At 45.1% G+C, this 25,456-nt stretch overlaps 1 protein-coding gene across 2 annotated transcripts in view; it reads left to right on the top strand.

Moving 5' to 3' along the window:
- The first annotated feature begins 338 nt into the window (after positions 1-338).
- The window catches only part of KRAS (KRAS proto-oncogene, GTPase), a 95,194-nt gene continuing 70,076 nt past the window's right edge, over positions 339-25,456 (top strand). The window contains exon 1 of one of the 2 annotated variants that reach the window (XM_054036934.1): positions 339-454. In XM_054036934.1, coding sequence (XP_053892909.1) covers positions 445-454 — 10 coding nt within the window. In that variant the 5' untranslated portion in view covers positions 339-444. The remainder of the gene's footprint in view (positions 455-25,456) is intronic. The other variant, XM_054036925.1, reaches the window with a different exon arrangement.

Raw genomic sequence — 25,456 nt, 5'->3', positions numbered from 1 at the left:
CACAGGTAGGGGGCACTCTGCCACTAAAATTCAAAGTCCTTTCAAAAGTTGTGAGAGAGCATAATTGTACTAGTTACTAATCAGTCATTTTGAACAATCTGATGCTGATTTTTGGCTTGCACTGTTTTTTGGAGAAGTTATTTAATGCCAAAAATAGGGCAATGTCAGATCTCTAGGCATTTACGAAGTCCAATTTACTGAGATCATTATTTCTGGCTTACCTAGCATATGAGTAGCCTCTGATGAATAGATACTATTTCTTCAGGATATAAAGCCAGAAATAATAATTTGCTGTTGCAGACTGAAAATTTGGGATGTTAAAGTCTGCTCTGGGCTCCTTTTTCCTCACCATTTCCCCATACCAATACTGAAACAAAGATTCAAAAAGAATTCTATGCAAAGGAAGATTTTAACTTTTGGAGTTTATCACAAGAATACAGCCTTATGCTCAATGGTGAGTACAATTTCTTTTTCTGGGCATGCAAATAAAACGGTTCCCCAACACAGAGCCATTAAGCGTCACTTCTGATTAGCATTAAAACCTGTCTGTTTATTTCATTTGCATCTCCCTCACATCCCCTCTGAGAACAACCCATTCGACAGCTTGTCAAGTTGCCGTGGTTGCAGTTAAATTATTGCTTCCAAGCATATAAACTCTAGCAAGATCTCTCCATTATAATCCTAGATAATGTACTGACTTATAGTAATGGCCAACATTTTAATCTCTATATAAGATAACTGGAAAAGAACTATTGAAAATATTCTTCCCCACCCAGGTCTCACGCATTCACTTAGGGGTTTTTCCACTGCTTTTGGCCCGAATGTATAACCATATGTGGGCTTATGATTTGGGTTCACGATTTGTCCTACAGAAAGCTGATCAGCGCAGTTCTGTATGGCCTTATTTTAAAACCCTTTGAAGTTTTGCAAAAATGTATTTAAAACATTCTTGGAAAGAGTTACAATAGGGTCATTGGATGTATTTTCTGTATTTCCTCACTTCAGTCTTTATTGTACGAAAGCAAATGTATTGAGACTTTGGCTCTCACTGCTTATTCATCCCCTGAAGTAGTAATTCCCATAAGGAGCTCACAATCAAATTTTTACAAATCTGTTGTAAGGCTTGACCTTGCATTCCCTGTGTATACCAAACTCTCACTTTTGTTAGCTGAGTTTGGGGTACTCTGTAAAAGCAGAGTCAGGCCCATTCTGTAAACAAATGAAAGGATAATTGCTGAGTGTGTGGCCAGATCCAGCCTGAAACAATACATTGACAGCCACTCCCAGCAACAAAAGTGAAGGAAAACAAAAAAGAAGAGATGGTAGCAGCAGCTCTTTCTAACTGAATCTGCTGTGTGCGCACAGATGTGTATTTATATAAACTGGCCGGCTATCTTCCTCACACTTCAGAACAAAAGCAGGACAGCTAATATTTTTAAAATAAGCTGTTTTCAATTAGAGCAGGCTATACAAGTCAAAAAGTGCAAAAATATAGTTTACAGTAGCTTGCATTTTCAGGCCAGATCCTCTGCTGGCATAAATCAGTGTAGCTCCACTGAAGTCCAGTGGGCGTTGGACCAGGACCTTTCCCCCATTCTATAGCAGAATATACAAATTTTCTAATGGTTGACATTGCTATTCTATTTGACTGTTCTTTGCCATCATGACCCTACACCAGGGGCGGGCAAACTTTTTGGCCTGAGGGCCACATTGGGTTTAAGAAATTGTATGGAGGGCCGGTTAGGGGAGGCTGTGCCTCCCCAAACAGCCAGGCGTGGCCTGGCCCCACCCCCCCCGCTTCTTGTCCTTGATGGCCCCCTCCGGACTCCTGCCCCATCCAACCCCCCTGTTCCCTGTCCCCTGACTGCCTCCCGCCCCCGATTCAACCCCCCTCTCCTTCCTGACTGCCCCCCCGGGACCCCTGCCCCCATTCAACCCCTGTTCCCTGCCCTCTGACCACCCCAACCCACACCCCCACCCCTTGACTACCATCCCGAACTCCCCTGCCCTCTATCCAACCCGCCTGCCCCCTTACCGCACTGCCTGGAGCACCAATGGCTGGCGGTGCTACAGCCACACTGCCCGGCTGGAGCCAGCAACGCCACAGTGCAGCACAGAACACTGGGTCAGGGCCCAGCTCTGCAGCTGCACTGCCCCAGGAGCTCGCAGCCCTATCGCCCAGAGCATTGCGCCGGTGGTGCAATGAGCTGAGGCTGCAGGAAAGGGGGAACAGCAGGGGAGGGCTGGGATCTAGCCTGCCAGGCCAGGCGCTCAGGGTCCGAGCAGGAGGGTCCCGTGAGCCAGATGTGGTCCGCGGGCCGTAGTTTGCCCACCTCTGCCCTACACTAAGGCAGTACTGCCAACCCCCAGAATTCAGAAATTGTGAGTCAGGCCACAAAAAGTCATGAATGGATTAAAATTAATCTTACTTTGCTTTCTGTGTGTATTAAAGTTCATGTCTTCCAGTATTTCTCAACAGCTATGCAAGCTAGGAATTTATTATTTTTTTTAAGTGAAAGCTGAGATTTTCATAATTTCATGATTTTTAGGATTTGGGACTTTATTAAAAACACCAAACAGTGCAAGACTCCTGTGTGTTGGTGACACTCTTGAAGAATTTCATTCCTCGTGTACATCATGTGACGGTTATATGCTTGAGCCTGATTGTCCCCTCAATCCTCCAGTCAGCACTGGGAGTAGATGGAAACTGGACAGATTACAGCTGGATCATCTTTTATGTAGCCTTATCCTCTGGAGGTCCTAGGAGAAACTATGGCCAGCGGGAAAATCCTGGCTAGTACAATTCCAAGGGAATTCTAGGGATGTGGAGGGTCCAGAGACGAGAGCAGCTGTAGAAGCCCTAGGCCTCTGAATGAATAGCCGCATCCTTGGGAATCTGTCAAGTGTGGGGGCAGGCCTAGTGGCTTATTCTGCAGGGATAGGGATCATGCACTCCCTTACAACAGGGAAGGAACTCTGCAAGAGGATTCTCTCAGAGATTTCCCCCTCCAGAGGCACACCTGGGGAGAGATGATCCAGGCTGTTGTAAGGAACCAGGATAACAGTGTTACTACTAGAGCTGGTCAATATTGGAATTTCTGCCCCATGGGAAATTCCAAGATTTTAAAATTCAGTCTCACTTCAGGATGAAACAAAATTGAAATTTCAGAATTTTTCATGAATCAAAATATTTTGAAAATACTTCTAGACCTTATTGAAATGGCTTAATAGGGCTGAAATGTTTTGTTTTGATAAGGTTTTGACTCAGACCTGTCCTTTTAATTTGTATTCCATTATATTACAACAAAAGTCAAAATGATAATGTCCAAAGAAAACATTTTAGTGGGAAATTAGCAAAATCTCTATGTTCACAGGAAATGTTTCAATTTAATCCAATCAGCATTCTGTTGGGAAAGTGTTCAATCAGGTCTAGTAAATGCTCTTACACCAATTTTTGGAGAGATTATTAGACTTGGAAATATTAGATTTTTATCAGTAAATGTCAATTTCATTATTCACACACAACCCAGTGAAAAAAATATTTCCATTGATAAGAATCAAAATTTATAGTTAGGCAAAGTAAGGGAAAATGCTTTCTGAAAACTTCATTAAAGTTTGATTTAAGGCAAAAAATGTTGGCATTTGATGTTGATAGTTTGTATTTCAACAGTCACAAAGCTTTGAATCAAGTCTAGTGTTGTTAAATAAGTATCACCTCCCCCCCACTTCCTGCAGCTGTGAAAATGTAAATCAATTTTTAAAAGGGCTTAAAAATAAACTATTTGCCCTCAATTATAAAAAAGATTAAAATTGAATTCTGCCACGCCTAACTCTAATTAAAGTAGGATGTTTCTTAACCCCTTGCTGTAGTAGCAGGGCTGGTCACAAGGACACTAATTGTTTTAACATTATCTGAAAGGAATATTTACCAAGTGGGGAGTGAGGCGCTCAGAGAATTCACTTTCTTCTCTACTAAACTGTCTGCTTATCATCTGGCATTAAATATGCAGTAGTTTCCAGGTTGGGGATCTATTTCTTGCCTTCAACTATCAAACTCCCCTGTATCTGTCTGTGGTTTGCATTGTCATTTACTGAACATATTACAACACTCTATTGACGTCCACAGTTTGGAAATCTTTGTTTGTCTTTCCCACCCCACCCCTGAGGAATTCCAAAAATACATCACTGAGCATGTGTGAAGTCAAGTCATTCATTACAGCGATGATGGACCTGACTCTCACGAAGTCTGGTGCTGGAGCTGAGCTCTCCAAAAGTTTTCAGATCTTGCAGATTTGGTTCTGGTCTGCTACAGAGACAAGTGCAGAGCTGCTCTAGTTCCCCCCTTAATGGAGAAATGGGCATTTACCCCAGTCGAGGATCTGGCCCTAAGTTTGGCCCCTAACTTCTCCAGAGAAGGGGGTGGGTGGGTAAAAGGGAGTGTTTGCAACTTGGGTTCAGGTTCAGGCTCCCTTTCTCAGTGGTTTGGGTTTTTAACTCGCTGTCTCCCTCTCCTTCATGCCTTTCACCCCGTGTTTGTGTACTCGTGCACTGCTGAGTGCAGCAGGCAAAGGCGCACACGCATTCTTTTGGCTGAGTCCAGGTCCACCCGCACTTGCAAAACTGGCTGTTGCCGGGACCCAACCGGGAAAAAATGGCTCCCTGTAACTACAGGGTTCCACAGTTCAAACGCGGCCCGGCCCCTGCAGCGGAGTCACACGCGCGGCCGCTGCCGCGAACCCGGGCACTGGGCGCTCTACCGGCTGCGGCTGCTACGGCAGCCAGGGCGGCGGCTCCAGCTGTGCGGCTGGGGGAGGGGGAGGAAGAAGGGGGGAAGGTTCTATCGCCGCCCAGTTGTGCGAGGTCTGTATGCAAAGCAGCCGGGAAGTGGCGACCAATCAGGAGCGGGCCTCCGCCGTAGTATTTATAGACCGTATTTAAAGAGCCCTTGGGAGTCTCCGCTTTGCTCAGCTGGGCGGTGGCGGTGGCACAGCCGGAGCGCTCTGACAGGCACACGTGCTGCTGGGCTGGTGCAGCTGGGGGAGGGGTGGTGCGGTTACTGCCTTTGGTCTGAACCCTGGCTCTTCCCACCCACGCCAAAGTGCTGGGAGAAAGAAGCAATTCCAAGGCTGCTCCTGTAACCATTTCCTCGCTGGAAACCACAGCGTGGGCAGTAAAAAAAAAAAAAAAAAAAAAAAACACCCTTTAAATCTTCCAAAAGAAATGCACGTAAAATCTAACCCTAGACTGCTTCCCCTGGGGTTTTTCCAGCCTCTTTGAAACAGGATTCGGGGTGGGGTGGTAGCACCGGCTGCCACTTATTTACTGACACAACTCTTTTGTCAACATGTTACTTAGCGTCTGTCAGACGCTGCCGATGTGCTCAGTGGTGTACAAAACTCCGAGGATGATGGAGATCCTTCCTACGGAGTTTAAAATCTACGGGTTTAAATTCCCTCTGCACCCATAACGCTTCCCAATTGAAGTAGGATCCAATCATGAAAGGCGTTGTATATTCCAGCCCTTTGCCTACAAATAAAGAAGCGATACAAATTTCCCTGAGTGAGCAGAGGAAGATGATTTTAGAGCATTGTGCTTTTTTTGTAATGGCCGTAAACCAGCCCTTCTGATTGAGAAGGGTTATATCTGCAGGCTTGGTACAAGAAGTAGGTATTAAGAATATTTGAATGAGGAGGGGTGACGGTCATCATTAGCACAGGGGAGGGACAAGAGATTCAGGTGAAAGGGGAAATCTTTTGAATGAAACTGCTGGATGATTAGATTAAATCCCATCAGTAGAGTTGGCAACGTCATGATGACACATATTTGTGCAGTGAAACTTTAAAAGCACACATTGGCCAGAGGAGTCAGCACAGTGAATAAACCAGACTTGAAGTTGCTAGTGCTGCTGCCAAGAACTAATGTGTCATGCTTTATTACATAGTTTTAAATAAGAAACTGTTGCACAGTTGTACAATTCCTGATTTGGGGAAGTGCACAAAAAGAAGTCCAGGCTGCAAACTAAGATACATGGGGCCTAACTGTAGGCACCCAGAAGGGAAATATCTTGGCCATAACCCCTCCCCTCCCCCCCGCATGTTATTAATTCTTTACCTTTCTCTCTGGAGAATGTACCTTTCTCACAGGAATTAGAAGAGGTAGTGGCTCTGGCACTCACATATTGCTAGAGAAATCACTAATGCAAAATTGTATGACAACAATTTTAATTCACTGTGAGCCCAATCCCGTGAGTTGCTCTGCCACTGGCTTCGGTGAGAACTGGGAGTGATTTGCACCGGTGCGGACGTGCTCTGCACTTTGCAGGATCAGGCCCCAGCATCCTCCTCCTGACGGGCATGACTACTTGCAGTTGCCTTTGACATCCATGATCAGGCATTAAAGGCTGATTCTCCATTGCCTTCCCCTTGTGTAGTCACTGACACATGTGCAAAATAGCTGGGAAATGCTACCTTTTCACATGCCTGCTCAAATTGTAAGAGAGTGGAGAATCAGGCCCTAAACCTTCATTTTACGGTAAACTGATGTTCAGTTGGAGGAATGTTAATTTCTCCTGTGAACCTGAGTTTCTTCTCATGGAGTATACTTCTTAAAGTAGTGGAAAATAATTCTAATAGTAACAAAGGGTGCATGATTTCTGAATCCAATAGCAGGCCATTAGGACCACTGCATTTCATACAGTATGTTGTGTTTTGTCAGTAAGGATCAGACCCAGCTCCCATTAAAGTCAATAGCAAAATTCTCTTCGACCTCTTTGGATGCAGTATTGTCCCTGAACACTTCGCAATAAATAAAGTAACCTTTATGGATGGTTGAACTACAATGAATAATCACTAGAAATTTGTTATTTTAATAGACGTTGTAGCAGCATGTACAAGTGATTTTAAAATATTTAATGGATGATGCCATAACCAGTGGTGAGCTGGAGCTGGTTCGCACCGGTTCGCAAGAACCGGTTGTTAAATTTAGAAGCTGGTGTAAAACCGGTTGTAAAGGGGCCGGCGGGTGGGCAAACTCCGGTCCATGGGCCACAACCGGCCTGCAGGACCAACCTGTCCGGCCCGCCTGAGCTCCCAGCTGGGGAGGCTCCCCCGCTTCCTCCCCCTCTCACAGAGCCTCAGTGCGCCGCACCCAGGGCCGGCTCCAGGCACCAGCTTGGCAAGCTGGTGCTTGGGGCGGCCACTCCGGACAGGGGCGGTAGGTCCAGCTAATCGGCGGCAATTCGGCGGACGGTCCCTCACTCCTGCTAGGAGCGAAGGACCTACCACCGAATTTCTGCCGCAGATCGTGATCACTTTTTTTTTTTTTTGTGGCTGCTTGGGGCGGCCAAAACCCTGGAGCTGGCCCTGGCCGTTGGGCAGCTCTGCAGCTCCTGCCACTTTGAGCAGCGCATGGTAAGGGGGCCGGGCCAGGGCTGGGAGGAGGGGTTGGATAAGGGGCAGGGAGCAGTTGGAGGGGGTGGAGGTTCTAGGGGGCGGTCAGGGGATGGGGAACAGGGGGGTTGGGTAGGTGTGGGAATTCTGGGGGTCTATCGGGGTCGTGGTGGATGGGGTCGGGGCAGTCAGGGGACAGGGAACAGGGTGAGTTGGGTAGGGGGTGAGGTCCTGGGGAGCAGTTAGGATGGGGGTCTCAGGAGGGGGTAGTCAGGGGACAAGGAGTGGGGGAGGTTGATGGGTTACGGATTCTGAGGGGGCAGTCAGGGCAGGAAGTGGGTTGGGGTCGGATGGATGTGTGGGGGAGAGACAGGCACGTGGGGCTTGTACTCAGTGCGTGGTTCCCTACTGGGTCTTCGGCAGCACTTCGGCGGTGGAGGTCTTCACTCGCTCTGGGTGAAGGACCCGCCGCCAAAATGCAACCGAAAACCCGGAGTCAGTGAAGACCCCACCGCCGAAGTGCCATCGAGGACCCTGTAGGGAACTGGTTATTAGGATTTTGGGAGCTCATCACTGGCCATAACAGCCTGTTGCCATACAAAGCATGGTAAGAACTGTGGTACAGTAGAGTGCAAACCAGGGCTTCTCTCCCTCCCAGGCTTGCGGCGTCAAACAGCTGATTGGAGCTGCAAGCCTGGGAGGCGGGAGAAGTGGAGCAGCAACGGGGTGCTCGGGGAGGAGGCAGAGCAGAGGTGAGCTAGGGTGGGGAGCTGCCGTATGGCTCCCTGGGACGGGGGGGGGGCACCTCAGGGCGGAGGCCGGGGGAGGGGAGCTGCTTGGGCGGGGTGGGGGGTGCCTCAGGGCGGAGGGCGGGTGGGGAGTTGCCACAGGGCTCGGGGAGGGGGCGGAGCAGTGGTGAGCTGGGGTGGGGAGCTGCTGCACGGCTCCCCGGGCGGGGGTGAGGAGGGGAGCTTCTGTGGGGTGGGGCATCTCAGGGCAGAAGGGGGTGGGGACCTGCCACGGGGGGGCGCCTCAGGGCAGAGGGGGGTGGGGAGCTGCCGCGGGGGGGGCACCTCAGGGCGGGGAACTGCTGCAGGGTTCGGGGAGGGGGGAGGGTGCAAGGTGGAAGTTTCGCCTAGGGCTTGAAACATCCTTGCACCGGCCCTGACTAGGAGGGTGGTGAAGCACTGGAATGGGTTACCTAGGGAGGTAGTGGAATCTCCACCCTTAGAGGTTTTTAAGGCCTGGCTTGACAAAGGCCTGGCTGGGATGTTTTAGCTGGGGATTGGTCCTGCTTTGAGCAGGAGGTTGGACTATAGGACCTCCTGAGGTCTCTTCCAACCCTAATCTTCTATGATTCTATGTGTTCCTTCTGGGAAGTCTCCATTGTAAACAATTCCTGAGATAGTCCCTGGGACTGTGGATTCCCTTTAATGGGGCCATTAGCACTGTCTAGCTTCTTCATTGTTGGAGCTGTGGGTGTTTCCAACCAGGGCTGCCCAGAGGGGGGAGCAAGTGGGGCAATTTGCCCCGGGCCCCACAGGGGCCCCCACGAGAAGGTCGGAGGCTCCCCCCGCCTCCGCCTTCGCCTTCCTCCATTCCCCGGCACCTCAGCGCGCCGCGTCCAGGAGTGGCCCTGGACAGCGCTGCAGCAGCGTGGCTCGGGCAGGGCCTGAGGTCCTTCCACTCGGAGCCGTGTGGTAAGGGAGCGGGGCTGCGAGCTCCAGCGGGCTGAGCGGCAGAAGCTCCTGGACGCAGCTCGCTGAGGCTCTGAGGAAGGTGGGGGTAAGCGACATGGTAAGCCCCTCTGAGCCAGGCACCCCCCAATCCCATCTCCCCACAGCCCTGACCCCCACTTCCAAGCCCAACCCCTCTGAGCCGGGCACCTCCTGACCCAGAGCCCAGCTCCCCACCCAGCCCTGGGCAACAGTAGCGCCACCCCAGGCAGCGACAGCCCATTGGCACCAACCATCACCCAGCAACAGCCCATTATGTTATTGCAAATGTATACATACCATTAAAGCATTTAATGTTTTTAAATAATGTATTTTGTGTATTTTCAAATAATTAAAAATTAATTTTTGAATGTATTTCACTAGTTATTTTTTACATTTCCAAATACATGTTACTATAGTATTGCAACTTTTTTTATGGAAGGGGCCCCTGAAATTGCTTTGCCCCAGGCCCCCTGAATCTTCTGGGTGGCCCTGTTTCCAACTTCACAACATATTTCAGTAACCCACACATAGCAAAACTTCATAACTTCACATACAATGACAGCACATACAATCCAACAGGATATTAATGTTCAACAGATCAAGACTTTTACAATGATACCTCACAAGGCACACTTCATACAAAACATATCCTAATTATATGACAGTGGTGAATATGGGGGTGCTTTGGGGCACAGAATGTCACAGCTAGGTCGATGGAAGAATTAGTTGGAGGCATTGTTCTTCATTCTGCCTAGTAATCTGTGCATTGAGAAATCCTTTTTGCCTGCCACTCAATAAGTGAGTGTTGAAGTCACTGTGAAAAATGTCAGGTTTCAGAGTAGCAGCCGTGTTAGTCTGTATCCGCAAAAAGAAGAACAGGAGTACTTGTGGCACCTTAGAGACTAACAAATTTATTAGAGCATAAGCTTTCGTGGACTACAGCCCACTTCTTCGGATGCATATATCATATATGTGAAAAATGTCATACCCTGAATGCAGTAACCAGATAAATCTAATTTTTAAGTGTAGACCAGGCCTCAGGCTAAGTCTACGCTACAGACCTATATCGGTATAACAACGTTGCTTAGGAGTGTAAAAGATCCATATCCCTGAGCGACGTACTGTAGTTATACCGATCTAACTCCTATGTAGATGGTGTTACTGCCTCTTGGGGAGGTGGATTAACTACACTGATGGGAGACGCTCTCCTGTTAATGTAGGAGCATCTTCACTAAAGAGCTACAGCAGTGCAGCAGCTGCATGGGTGCTGCTGTAGCACTGTACGTGAAGACAAGCCCTCAGTCTTTTCAAACCTGTACAGCTGCTTGAACATTGGCTGAAGGACTGATGTCACATTCATCAGCAGAAAGATGATTTTGGCTGCAGAAACATTGTTCATGAAATCAGAGTTCTACTGTAGATAGTTTATTGGTACTTGTAGATCGCGTTTTATCATTCAGTGAAAATGCTCATTTTGAAATGAAAGTGGTGCTGGCTATAATATTACCCCCTATACTGCTTTTTTTTTTTTAAGGGTAAGATCAGCTCCTCATCTTGTATAAATCAGCATAGATCCATTGATTTCATTAGAGCAACACTAATATACACCAGCCGGCACAGTTGGATTTGGCCCATTTGTTTCAACATTTTGAGCTATAATATTTTAAAGTTAAAACATATAGCTTGTTAAAGTCTGCTACAATGGAGATAATTAGTGCTGTATGTAAAATGATCCAGTGATAATATTTTTAATCTGCATAGTATTTTTTAAAAATCTTTGTGTGTGTGTGTGTTTTATATATATATGGCCCTGATCCCACAAAGTGCAGAGCACCTCCTCACTGGTGCAAATCACTGCTCGTTCTCACCGAAGCCAGTGGGAGTTGAAGGACCAACTCACGGGATTGGGCCCACAGTGAATTAAAATGGTTGTAGCACAATTTCACATTAGTGATTTCTTTGGCGACATATGAGAGCCAGAGCCACTACCTCTTCTAATTCCTGTGAAAAAGGTACATTCTCCAGAGAGAAAGGTAAAGAAATATATATATATATATTCAAAATAGCAAAGCCACCTTTGGAACTGCTTGCAAGTCTAGATTATTTTAAACTGCAAATCTAAGAATGAGAAATGTCACGACAAAAGAAGTTTTGTTGGTTTGAGACAATTAGAAGAGTGACAAAAAATTTGACTTACTGTTGCCCTGTACATTGTGACCTCACCTGCTGGTTGCCCTTGGGTTAGTTACTTCCTCACTTTGTGCTTCAATTTCTGCATCTGTAAAATGGGGTAATGATACTATCCCCCTCTGTAACGTGCTTTCAGATCTATTGATGAAAAGTGCTAACGAGCGAGGTATGATTTATACCAGTGGAAAGTGGCTGTAAAATATTACCAGATTAGAATGACAGTCAGGGGCACCAGAATGGGAGAGCCAGGGGGCCATGGCCCCATCACTTTTAAAAGAGGGCTATGCCCTCCCACTTTTTACAGGTCATAAGGGCAAGTGACAGGCACAGAGGGTGGAGAGAAGCAAGCAGGGACAGGGTCTCAGGGTGTGTGTGTGGGTCCTTTGGGAGAGGGACTGTGTGTGTGTGGGCCCTCGGGAAGAAGGGGTGGCACGGGGGGGCGAGGCCACGGTTCGGGCGCCTATGGCCCCCCCACTTTTAGGAAGCTTCCGTCACCCCGATGACAGCATTGTGCAGTCACTTTGCACCACCAGTATAAATGACTACACAAGGTGCAGGGCTGGGTAATAGTGAATTGAGCCCAATCTTCCAAGTCCTTTCCTACATGATTCATCCTGTCTACAATATAGCTACTCATCTGAGTGAGTGCTGACAGAAATGAGCCCAGAAATGAACAGGACTAGATCTAGATCTCTATAGTAACAATGCTTTCTGACAGAATATTTGACACAGATCCTGCAGTCCTATTGAAGTCAATGGGAATTTTCCCTGTCTGAAAAATTGGGCTTTAGATTCACAGGTGCTGGAATCAGATTTTACAGTTTGGTTCAATGGCTCTCAGCACCCCCACTATAAATATTGTTCCAGCACCTATGCTTATATTTCTAAAATGTATATATCCTCTCATTTGTACATTCATTCCATTCTCCTGTGTTTTCTCTCTTCTCCCCACCTCCCCATTGTCAAGCACAAACTGCATAGCTATTGAAAATGTCTTTGCTCTTGTTTTGAATAAAACTACCACATCACTCACTTGGCAAGACAGTTTGATTACACTGCTAATGGAAATACAGGGAAGGGGGGCAGGGGCTGGGGGGGCATAATAGACAGTCTGATGTGCTTCCCTCTGTCTTTCATTAGGACATGCCTTAGATAATTGAAAAATCTATTTTGAGTGCTGTCTGGATGACTTCAAACAACACCAAACATCCTCTGTTAGCTCTTGATAAGTAATTTTCTTAGGCTATGGGGTGGTATTGTCAGCACACAGATTCACTTAACTCCTGTTTTACTGGAGCACTATATTAGTTTTCAGTATGAAATAGAAATGGATCAGAAGGGGGTGGGGAATGTTACAAGCAAACCAGTAAATGAAAGGAGTGCAAATTTCTCAGCCTTATTGTGCGTGCAAGCCCATTGCAATCAATGGAAAGACTGACACTGATTTTAATGAGCTTTAGATCAAGCCTTTAAAGAAGTTGTATGCACAGATATTGTGATGGGTCAGTGCATTTTACATGAGCATGTAAAATGGGGTTGCATCCCTGTTTTCTCATTTGTTAAAGGTATCAGCTATGATCATCCCAAGGCAAGGAGGAATAAATCGGAGCTGTATTCTTCTAGATGTGTTGTTTTATTCAGTCCTATTAGCATCTACTTGAATGGGAATAACAATGGCAATTCAGTTTTAGAACTCTGATTTTTATTATTCTTTGCAGTTTCATCATATATGAGTCTCGTGACATTGCACAGAGACCCGCTGTAACATTTAAGTGGATGAAATTGTGCAGATAGGTAATCACGTAGCTTCTTTATATGCTGATTTCTCTTTAAGAAAAACAACATAGAGTGAAATTTCTCTCAAGTGACCACCATAAGCACCAGCAAATATCATGCACCTAGTACTTGTTGTGGTTTTTAATATAATACAAATCAGACACCCCACCCCCCACCCCGCCAAAATGAACTGCTTTACAAAGTTAAAGTAACAAGAGCCTGGTGATATATGAAAATATCTCTTTTCTTCAAGAGATTAAATGAGATTATTATTACTTGTATTATCGTAGAGACTAGGAGCCCTAGTCATGGTACAGGACCTCATTGTGCTAGGCACTGTACAAACAGAACAAAAAGATGGTCCCTGCCCCAAGGAGCTTACAGGCTATGTCCACACTAGGATCATTTTACCAACACAAAAATACCAGTACTCTGTACTGGCAAAATGCTCCTAGCTTGGATACAGTTATACCAGCAAAGTTGAGCTTTCTACCTGTGTAGTAAAACCACAACCCTGTAGCTGGATCTAGGCTACAGGCTTTTGCCAGCACTGTTATCACGACTCTTTGCATCCCTGACCAACACAGCTGTGATGGCTGAAGTCTGTAGTGTTGTAAATGCGGCCAGAGTCAAGGAAGCAGAGAGACTTAGGCTGGCTGTTCCTGATGCAGCTGTTGATAAGAAGGCTTTTGCAGAGAAGAGAGAAAGACAAGGAGCCAAATTTACAACTAATGCATGAGGTGGTGTAAGTTAGATTTGCATGTTTAGGCAAAAAAACACACCCCTGAGAGATATAAGTTTTGCCTGCGTAAGTGGTAGTGTGCACTTGTTGGGGATGGTTTAATTATGCCGATGGGAGAGCTCTCTCACATCTGCATAGGGCAGCTACACGAGAGAGCTTACAGCAATGCTGCTGCGCTGTAAGCCCTCTAGTGTAGACATAGCCTTAAAGTTTTGCTGCTAACTGTACCGGTGTAGTTAAAGTGGTACATCCCCTCTAGTGTGGATGCAGTTATACTAGTATAAAAGTGCTTATACTGCTTTGGGAACTAGCATAAGCTATACCAGTATAATTACATCCACACGAGGGCTTATACTGGTATAATCTTATCATTAAAAATCATATGCCTAACTAGCTTAGTTATACCATTATAATTTTCTAATGCAAACTAGGCCTTAGGGCATGTCTATATAATGGAGACTATACCCGCATAGCTATGCTGGCACAGCCCTATAATGTAGACACAGCCTATACCGACAGAAGGGGTTTTTCTGATGGTGTAGGAACACCACCTCTCCGAACGACATTAGCTACTTTGATGGAAGTGCTCTTCCATGGACCTAGCTGCATCTGTGCTTGGGGGTTGGGCAACATAACTACCTTGGTCAGGGGTGTGTGGATTTTTCATACCCCTAAGTAACTATGTACTAGGTAACAATATCCCTGATGAGGCCATAGCACACCTGGTGGCTGAGCTTTGTGACTTTGTCCTCACCCACAACCATTTCAGATTTGGGGACAACTTATACCTTCAAGTCAGTGGCACTACTATGGGTACCCACATGGTCCGATGCATCTGAAGAAGTGAAGTTTTTTTACCCACGAAAGCTTATGCCCAAATAAATCTGTAAGTCTTTAAGGTGCTACCGGACTCCTTGTTGGTTTTGTGGATACAGACAAACACGGCTACCCCCTGATACATGGCCCCATAGTATGCCAACATTTTTATGGGTGACTTAGAACAACACTTCCTCAGCTCTTGTTCCCTAAAACCCCTCCTCTACTTGCACTACATTGATGACATCATCATATGGACGCACAGGAAGGAGGCCCTTGAAGAATTCCAGCTGGATTTCAACAATTTCCCCCACCATCAACCTCAGTCTGCACCAGTCCACACAAGAGATCCACTTCCTGGACATTACAGTGCAAATAAGTGATGGTCACATAAACACCACCCTATACAGGAAACCTACCGACCACTATACTTACCTACATGCCTCCAGCTTCCATCCAGGACACATCATATGATCCATTGTCTACAGCCAAGCTCTAAGATACAACCAAATTTGCTCCGATCACTCAGACAGAGACAAACAGCCACAAGATCTTTATCAAGCATTCTTAAAACTACAATACTCACATGGGGAAGTGAGGAAACAGATTAACAGAGCGAGACAGGTACCCAGAAATCACCTACTACAGGACAGGCCCAACAAGGAAAATAACAGAACACCACTGGCCATCATGTACAGCCCCCAGCTAAAACCTCTCCAGCACATCATCAGCGATCTACAACCTATCCTGGAAAATGATCCCTCACTCTCACAGACCTTGGGAGGCAGGCCAGTCCTCGCTTACAGATAGCCCCCCAACTTGAAGCAAATACTCACCAGCAACTATATACCACATCACAGAAATACTAACCCAGGAACTAATCCCTGTAACAAACCTCGTTGCCTACTCTGTCCCCATATCTACTCTAGTGATACCATCAGAGGACCCAACCACACGAGCCACACCATCAGGGACTTATTCACCTGCACATCTACTAATGTGATATATGCCATCATGTGCCAGCAATGCCTCTCTGCCATGTATATTGGCCAAACCGGACAGTCTCTACATAAAAGAATAAATGGACACAAATCAGACATCAGGAATGGTAACATACAAAAGCCAGTAGGAGAACATGTCAATCTCTCTGGACATTCTATAACAGATTTAAAAGTAGCCATACTTCAACAAAAAAACTTCAAAAACAGACTTCAAAGAGAAACATCAGAACTTTTATAATTCATTTGCAAATTTAACACCATTAATTTGGGCTTGAATAGGGACTGGGAGTGTCTGGCTCACTACAAAAGTAACTTCCCCTCTCTTGGTATTGACACCTCCTCATCAATTATTCGGAGTGGACCACATCCACCTTGATTTAATTGGCCCTGTCAACACCAGTTCTCCACTTGTAAGGTAACTCCCTTCTCTTCATGTATTCTAATGTCTGACCTGTAATTTCACTCCATGCATCCGAAGAAGTGAGGTTTTTTACCCACGAAAGCTTATGCCCAAATAAATCTGTTAATCTTTAAGGTGCCACCGGACTCCGCATTGTTTTTATGTAACAGTGTACACTAGGCCTGAGTCTCTACCAGTATTTCATGAATAGGGCTTGTCTAAACCCAAAAGTTGTATCTCTTTTAACTATACCAGTATAGTTAAAGCAATGCTACCTGCTTAATCTGGACACAGTTATATTGGTATAAAGGTGCTTTATTACCAATGTAGCTATTCCTGTATAGGAAAGGGAACAAGCTGTACTGGTCTAAGGCACCTTTGTAAGGCAACTGCATCTACTCTGGGGATTGTACTGGTATAACCATTGTACTGGTAAAACATCAGACCACCTAACCAAAATAGTTATACTGGAATAAAATCTATCTAGAGAAGTCCTTGGAGTAGCCCCGGCCACCAACACTACTTTAACTTACATGTTCTTTAATCTTCTGTTACCTCAGTGTGCAAGTTGCACCAATTTACATTCCTTTACACATCATTAGAGTCAATGTAAGTAGGTGAAAGGGCATCTGAGTGTAAAGAAGCCAGAGTGTAAGGAAGTCTACTTTACATCAGTGAATTTGGTGCACGGCCTGTGTAGAGCAAATTTTGGGCAGGATTCTGACAAGGAGAGAGCCAGTGGAGATTCCTGAGAAAGGATGGGGATGGTTGTGCTTCTCGCTAATGGGTGAACAAATTGTAATAGAATCAGGTATACTTAAAGAGGCAATATAAAAATTAGATTTGCTGTTGGAGATAGTCCTTAGTGTGGTTTTCATGATAGGCTTTCAAAACAATTAAGTTAGTTATGAATCCAGTGTGTTGGGTGCTACATTTTTGTCACTGGGAACCATACTCCTCCCATTTGCGTCAATTGGGAGACTTTTCTTAGTCTTTCACTGTGAATCTGTGGACTATAATTATTCCTTTATGAGAGCTTGAATTCTAGAAATAAATTCAGGCTGTGTAGAGGGAAGGTTTGCAGTCTAAGCATTGCGTGTAAGGATACAAGACCTCACTAAAGACAATTGCTTAGTGATTAGTAAAGTGACCTCAGGTTAATGTGCACTTTGCTATCTTTTCAATATGTGCGGCTGATTAGAAGGGAAAAATAAATCTAGTATTGGAACTAGTATTTTGCTGGAACTGAATCATGATTTCTGTGCATAACTTCTTAACTATTAATTTTGTGAGTGAATGCTCTTTGCTTAGTTGAAGCAATCAAGATGTGATTTTAAATAGAATGTAAATCTGTGTTTCTGCCACATAAGTTAATTCCAAGATATGGTTTATCTATCTCTTTAGTTTAGTTTTCTTAAAAATAATGATCATATTTTGCATGTATATAGGACCCTTCATCCAATGATCTCACAACACTTTATAAATATAGGATCCTATTGTGCAAACACTTACTCATGTGAGTAGTCCAAAAATGGTCCCCCTTGCATAAGTAAGACTACTCATATAAATAGGGGTCTGCAGGATCAAGCCCATACACTAGTTAATCCTGTCATTGCCATTCTGAACTAAATACATAATAATATTGCACTTGTTTTTCAGATATGAAAACTGGGGAAAATATTGGCCAAAAGTGGCTCCCATCATGGGTGTTTAAGTTTTTGGGTAGCTAACTTGGAAAATGGGTGACTCGAAGTTTGTTGCCCAAAAATTGAGGCACTCAAAATTAGATAGCACTTTTGAAAATGGTCCTATATGATTTCCCCAAAGTCTCCCAGCACCTCAATGGCAGAGAGCCAGGCAGTGGCTAGAATTCAGAAGTACTGATTCTTTGTCCTCCTTCTACATTGGTTCTACAACCCTGCCTACACTCCCCCAGTGTGAAATATCGTATTTCAAACACTGGGATGAAATTTGCCAGTAAATTGTGTTCAAGTCCATTATAACAAACTATAAAATCTAGTTTTGCAAATTGTATTTCCCCTCACGTTGTATTTCTTTAAGACTAGGTAGCTCATTCAGTGCGGGATTCTGATAGATACTCAACCTGAGTAAGTAGCTCTGAATAGCCACATTGATTCTACTTGTGGACTAAGATACTACTCAGCAAGGACATGGATGGCAGAATCTGGCCCTCAGTGAACAAATATTAGTATTGGTAGTTAGAAGAGACTTTTCACTGAGAAAATAATAATGAGTTTACCCAAGTAAAAATAAGTTTTCCATCTGCATTTTCAGTGAAAGTAAACAACAAAAGCTCTCCCAAATAAACAAACTGCAGTGCTGTTGTTTAATGTGTTCTTTAATGTTAGGGCTCATTTATTTTACAGTTAAAGAAAACCTATTAGATAGGTTAGGGTGGATGCTACCACACTGTGAACTATAATCACTTGCACTCCTTTGCTAATGGTCTCAGCATTTCCTGGGTTCTTGTTGCTATCAATAAAAGAAAGCAATAGTTCTGGATTTCTCGAGAATAGGGAATCTCATTGGTTAAAGTATCAAAATGTATTTTGAATTCCTGGATATAGGGTGGTTTTCATGCCAGATCCTTAGTTGATCTAGATTAGCTGGAGTGGCGTTATGCTAATTTACACAAGCTGAGAAACTGGCTCTTTGGGTTGTAGACTTCTCAGACCTATGGAAAGAGTAGGAAGCAGCAAATTCCTTCCATTTGTGAGACTGGTTTTTATTCTGACACCTTAAAACAGAATGACAGTTGCCAAATGAAAAGCTGCCTGAACCTGCTTACTTGAATAGTTCCGTTGACAAACCATGTAAGTAAAAGTTGCAAGAACAGGTCCTTGCTTCCTCATATAAGACTTACTAAACCTCTTTTCTCATTGGTTTTCAGTCCTCTACATTCAGGCTAGAACGTATTAGAGGCCTGCGGTGCCTGGATAGTGATAGTCCCAAGACTAAACCACAGAATTGGTTTTGGATATTTAGTGTCAGTGTGTCATACTCGTGATCATTTTCATAGACCATCACTGTTGCTGACAAAAGGTGTTTTTTTGTTTTTGAATTGCTCATTTGTGAAGTAAGTGGAACTGCACCAGGGATGAATTTGGCCCAGGGCTTACAATATACCCTATCAGTGACAGCAAAACAATAATAATCAGAATTACTGTTTAATCTGGAGAGAAGCTGTTAAATCTCAGAGGAAATTAGCTTTTGCAAAGCAGGGAGAACATGTCTATGTGTGGGGTGGAGGAAGGGATGATACACGAAGAAAGAATATCTTGTTTTACTGAAATATTGTTTCTCTAGCACAATGACTGAGCTGTGATTATCAAGGTGTTATTTCTGTTCACTGACTGGATGAAGTGTGTGCAAGCACTTCTAACATGAATACTTGCACATTCAATTCTGAAATTCATTTTCTGCAAATACTTGATGTATACAACTGTGAAATTTGCTCAACATCGCAGATATCTGCAGAAAGCAAACACAAAAAGGGTGTGAAAATGGACAAAGAAAATTCATTTAACAACTTGAATGAATAGATTTAAAAAATGCATTATCCGTTCAACTCTAATGGCCACTAGGTACAATATATGTTCCACTCTATATGCATTCGAAGAAGTGGGCAGTAGCCCACGAAAGCTTATGCTCTAATAAATTTGTTAGTCTCTAAGGTGCCACAAGTACTCCTGTTCTTTTTGTAGGTACCCTGGAGCTCTCATATGCGTGAACAGAACATTCTAAGCCCATCAATCCCTGATTTTTATTCAGAGAAATAAAGTGTGGAAACAAAATCACAGACTACATGATATAAGTAAAGGCAGATACTCACTGGTATATTAGATACTTCATTTTAACACTACAAATTTCAAATTGAATTAAGCTGTTTCTGTAATGTAGTCCTCATTGAACAATGAAGTAGTGAGAAAATAATGCAAAGAGCTAACCATTCCTGTCATTATGACACCTCTCTCCTGAGTCTTATTCCTTAGCCTGTTGCTGATTTACTGTGTTGTCTTGGGCAAATGATTCAAATTTCTGTGCCTCAGTTTCCCCAGCTGCGAAATGGAGACCATTCACCAGACAAGTGTGTTTTTAGCTTTAATTAAGCAATTTTGCAAAATGATTTGAGATCCATCTATGAAAGCTGCAACCTATAAAAGTGCAAATTGTTCTTCTTCTATGGGTTGTTCTCCAGTAGCACTTCTCAGAGTCAGAAGGTAACCCTAATGTCCTAGCCAACGTACACTTCCTCAGAGACATGTACAGCATAGAATGTAAGCTATTGCTGAGAACACATCTGCTGTGATGCTTTCTTGCACAGTCATACCCACTAGCATCTAGCTCAGTGGTTCCCAAAGTTGGGTTCCCAGACTTCTGGGGGTCCTCTGGGTTTTGCTGGGGTCCATCCCTTGAGCTGGGGTGGGAATTAACCAGAACATCATTTCGGCATTTTTGCTGCATGGAGGATTCCATTTTGTTATCAAAATCGCATCCTTTGCACACCATGACATTGCACGTACCATGTGTGAGAGCTCATGCTGGCAGGGGCATTCCCACGCTGGTGGTACTTCCTCATTCAGGAAGACACCCTCCCTGTGAGGGTTTAGAAGAACTTTTTCTGCCACAGATGTCATGAAATTTATGTATAAAAAATTAAAGCGATCTGGGACATTTAGTCAGATTCTAAAGGGTCCTTGGCAGAAAAAAGTTTGGGAACCACTGATCTAGCTCATTATGATACAACACTCTGGGATATCTAGAGTATGAAAGGCACCATGTACTTCCTGTATGTTATAGTGATGAGTTACAAGTGGATATTGGCTCATATGCCTATATGACAGGAACAGTTCAACTTGGTTTGAAAACAGGAGATGAGCCAAAACTACAACCCCAGGACTCGTGAATGTTTGAATTCCAAACCTGGATTTTGCAGATTGCTTTGGCCAATATTATAAAAATACAGACAAACGTATTCATCTCAACATCCCAAAACCTAGGTGTGTTTGAAATTCAGCTTCAATTCGGATGTGAGCACATCACTTGTCACCACCTGCTCATCCTTTATTTTGGAACACTTTTTCAATAACTATATCAGACCTTTATATAGCATCTTTCAGCCCAAAAGGTATCCCAAAGTTTAACTACTTTGGAATTATCCATAGCCTAAGCACACAACCCATACAACTCCTATTGAAGCCAGTGGCACTCTCTGCAGAGCACTTGTAGAATTGGGCCCCATGTCTATTGTATATCAGTGAAAGGGGCTCAGGATTAATTAGTTCTACTTACACAGTAATTATTCCACTGAACATTTTATTGGATTTCTCTTAAAGAAAAGTCGTATTAAGGAAACATTGTTTTTTAATTGACCAAACTATATAAAGTCTGTTGTCTATTGTAGCTTTCGAGAATGGCTATGGTGCTTTATGAGCACTCTTTCATCTCTCATATTATCTTGTGGTTTCGTGGAAGGCAGGATCTACATTTTTAATTATGCCAGATTTTTATCTGACGTTTTTTCATGTGTTAGTTTTAAACAGAGACAGCAGCAGAGTACAGAATGTGGTAAGGGAGAGAACATCTAAAAGTTCTCCCACAGGTATTTCAAAGTCTCCCTTGCACTCTGTGGCATCATCTCCCAGGGATTATTCTGGGGGATGGGAGAATGCCTTTGAAAGCTTTATTAGTAATAGTTTAGATGGCTACAAATGGAACAGAGGTTTGACTCTGGGTTAGAAGCGTTTACTCCATGAGTACTGAAACTACAGACAAAGGGATAGATTCTCTCTCCCCACTCCAGGGTTGGCACCCATCCGGTGTTCACCTGGACAGTCTGGGTGCCATTTGACAAGCCCTGATGTCTGTTTTTTTGGTCTGGGGGGTGGGGGGAGGAAGAGAAGGGGTGGGGCCTGGGGAAGAGATGGAGAAGGGGCGGGGCCTCGAGGGAAAAGCCGGAGCAGGGGCGGGGCCTTGGGGAGCAGGAGCAGGGCCCTGGGGGGAAGAGGCAGAACAAGGGAGCAGGGCCTTGGGCCTGGTTACCAGCCATTGAAAGGTGGCAACAGTACCCCACCCCCCGACTGCCGTGACCACTATGTGGCACTGTAGCAGTGTAAAGGGGACATTGAGAGGGAAGAAGGGCTCTCTGGGGAATTCCCCCAGTGCAAGAAAGCAGTGTAAGGCTTATATAGCCACACTGCCTCCTGCACAGCCCCTGACAGGAGGGGGTAGATGGGTGGCAGAGGGACATAGTGGGTGTGGCTGTGCTACTTTGCGGGATAACCCCTTTGGCAGCTCTAATTTATGCTGGGGGCTGTGCCAGTCCCTAGCGCAACCAGGAATTAGGGAGGCACAAACATGGCCCAAACTTAGGGAGGTGCTGAGAAACTCAGTACAAAATCTGACCAAAAGTTGCATGGCTCCAGTTGTACATCAGGATAACTCCCCTGAAATCATTACAGAACAATTAGTATTTTGTGTCAAGCGCCCGTGTTCTCAACACTGCACAAAACAAAGAGAGAGGCCTTGCTTACACTAGAAAGGCTTTGCAGGTATACACAACACAAAAGAGTTCTTTTGCCAGTGTAACTTACACCAGTTCCCAGAACAACTTAAGCTACACCAGAAACAGCACTTTTTTGCTCACTTAACTGCATCACACTGAGGCTTTTGCTGGCACAGCTATGTCAGATAGAGGTGTGATTTCCCCCCTCCCCTGCACACTCCTAACTGTTATATGCTATGCTGGCAAAACTTTTAAGTGTAGACCAGGCCAGAGACACCGCCCTTTACAATGAGCTTGTATTGTAAATAGACAATGCAGTGGAAATATATGGGAGCTAATTTTCACTCATGCAAAATACAATTGTACACCTAATTTGCACACACAATTGCCCACTCAGATGGCTGCATAGCTGGCCATTTGTGTGTGTGAAATAGCCAAGCTGCATGCCCAGATTAAGGCTCTGTCTACCCTTAAACCACTACAGTGGCACTGCTGCAGCTGCGCCTCTGTAGCCCTTCAATGTAGCCACTCACTGCAGCGATCAGTTAATCCACCTCCCCGAGAGGCAGTGGCTAGGTTAACGGAAGAATTATTCTGTTTATCTAGCACTGTCTGCACTAGGGTTTTGGTCGGCTTAACTAAATTGCCCAAGGGTGTGGATTTTTCACACTCCTGAGTGATATAGCTGGGGTTGACCTAACTTTTTAGTATAGATCTGGTCTAAGAGTACAACTGGGGTAAATGCAGCAGATCCTCTGGCATGAGAACTGGGGCAGTTTCACTGCACAAGTGGGTACAGAATGTCAGAAGGCTGTGCAGTGAGCACACACCTCCTGAATGGTCTAGGGCAGATCTACACTACAGAATTACTTCGGTATAACGACGTCGCTCAGGGGTGTGAATAATCCGCACCCCTGGGTGACGTAGTTATTCTGACCTAAGTGCCAGTGTAGACAGCACTATCTCGGCAGGAGAGCTTCTCCCACCAATATAGCTACAACCTCTCGTGGAGGTGGATTAACTAGGCTGACAGGAGAGCTCTCTCCCGTCGGTGTAGAGCGTCTTCATTAAAGTGCTACAGTGGCGCAGCTGGATTGGTGCAGCTGCACTGACGCAGCATTTTAAGTGTAGACCTGCCCTTAGAGTCTATCTGTGTGAAGGTTTCCCTTGCAGCCAGATACAATGAATTGGCTATTAGGGCCATAGGATCCAACGTTTTGTCTTTTTTCTCCTGTCCCATAAAAGGGACCCATTAGGCTATGGAACAGGGGCGGCCAAACCGTGGCTCCCGAGCTGCATGCAGCTCTTTTACAGTTAAGATGCAGCTCACAGAGCCCAGCACGCTCCTCCCCACCATTCTCCCCCTACCAGATGGGGGGCAGGGAGCTTGGGGCTTCTGCCCTGCGATGGGGTGGTGGGACTTCAGCCCTGTGGGAGGCACCTGCCGGGGCTCAGGGCTTCAGCAGGAGCAGGGCTTCAGCCCCGAGCCCCAGCAGGCTCCTCCTGTGGGACTGAAGCCCCGAGCCCCAGTAGGCATGCCCTGGGGGGCTAAAGTCCTGGCAGGCGCCTCCTGCGGGTCTGAAGCCCCTATCTCCACCACCCTGCCACAGGACAGAAGCCCCAGGTCCCAGCAGGCACGCCCCGTGGGGCTGAAGTCCTGATACCTCCCTCCCCGAAGGGCAGAAGCACTGAGCCCCACTACCACACCGCAGGGCAGAAGGGCAGGCGCGCCTGGTTCTTCAACTTCTGAAGATTATCATAAGTGGCTCGGAGGGTCAGTAAGTTTGGTACCCCTGCTATAGAGGCTACTTCAGCAGCTAATATTAGAGTAGCCTCCACAGATCTGCTCCCTGTTTTTGAGGCAGATTCCTCCCCACTCCTTCTCCGGAGATTCCCAGCACCCAGCCAAGTTACTTGACATGTTTATTGTATATATGACATTGGCTCCATGAGAGAGGAGGAGGATTGTTGCACGACATGCAAGATGGCAGTACGAAAGGAGGAGAGCAGGATTCTGTAGAGCAGGAAGTCCATGTGGTCTTTGGATACATTCAGCAGCATGGAAACAGAAGCAGAGGCAGTGGGTGTTATGTGAGAGCCCGAGATGGGGGAGCCAGTGGGATGCATAGTGCGGTGAGAGTGGGACCAAAAATCTGAAAAATAAAGAAGAGAAAGAAGGAAGGAAATTTTGGTGAGTAGGAATTCTTTAGGATATCATCATCACAGGGCACAGTCAGATCATCCCCTGGTCTGCCAGGAGGGACAATCTTTCGCTCCAGCGCTGCAATTTGTAGCACATGGAGCGACTGCCTGACCACCACCCAGGCCTATTGAAGTCATTGCCAGCTTGCCTGCATGCTATAGATTGCAGGATGAGGGCCATAGCTGGCAAAAATTATTTTTGCATTGCCACCCCTGAAACATAACACCTCAAAGTTTGGCAGGCTCTCTGTTTTACTAAGGCCATGTCTACACTACAGGGACTATAATGGCATAGCTATGGCACCCTAGTTAGTGAAGTTATGCTGCTGTAGCGCTATACATGAAGACATGCCCTTAATCAGAACAGTCACTTAATTAGGTTGTCTCCCAGGGAATAGATTAAGCCTAATAATTATAATAATGAGTCTTGCTTAACTGGAAGAGTATCAGTATAAATTCCATTTAATAGAAATGCATTTGGTGGATGTTGAAGAGTTAAGTGTTGCTTAACCAGGTGTGGATTAGGTATTAAATCTGCAGATCCCTCTTTTAATAAAGAAATTGCTGTATAAAGTTTAAAGAAAAAGACATAAAGAAGGAATGTGAGACTCTATATTGCTTTTGTGCTTGTATTTTTACCAAGTAGAGCATTCTTTTTCAACTTTTAAAATAATGACAAAACACCATTCAAACTGAA

The sequence above is a fragment of the Malaclemys terrapin genome, chromosome 1, assembly GCF_027887155.1.
Source record: "Malaclemys terrapin pileata isolate rMalTer1 chromosome 1, rMalTer1.hap1, whole genome shotgun sequence".
In the NCBI taxonomy this organism is placed as follows: domain Eukaryota; kingdom Metazoa; phylum Chordata; order Testudines; family Emydidae; genus Malaclemys; species Malaclemys terrapin.
The sequence above is the reverse complement of the archived record's forward strand: the minus strand, read 5'-3'. Positions and strand labels throughout refer to the sequence as shown.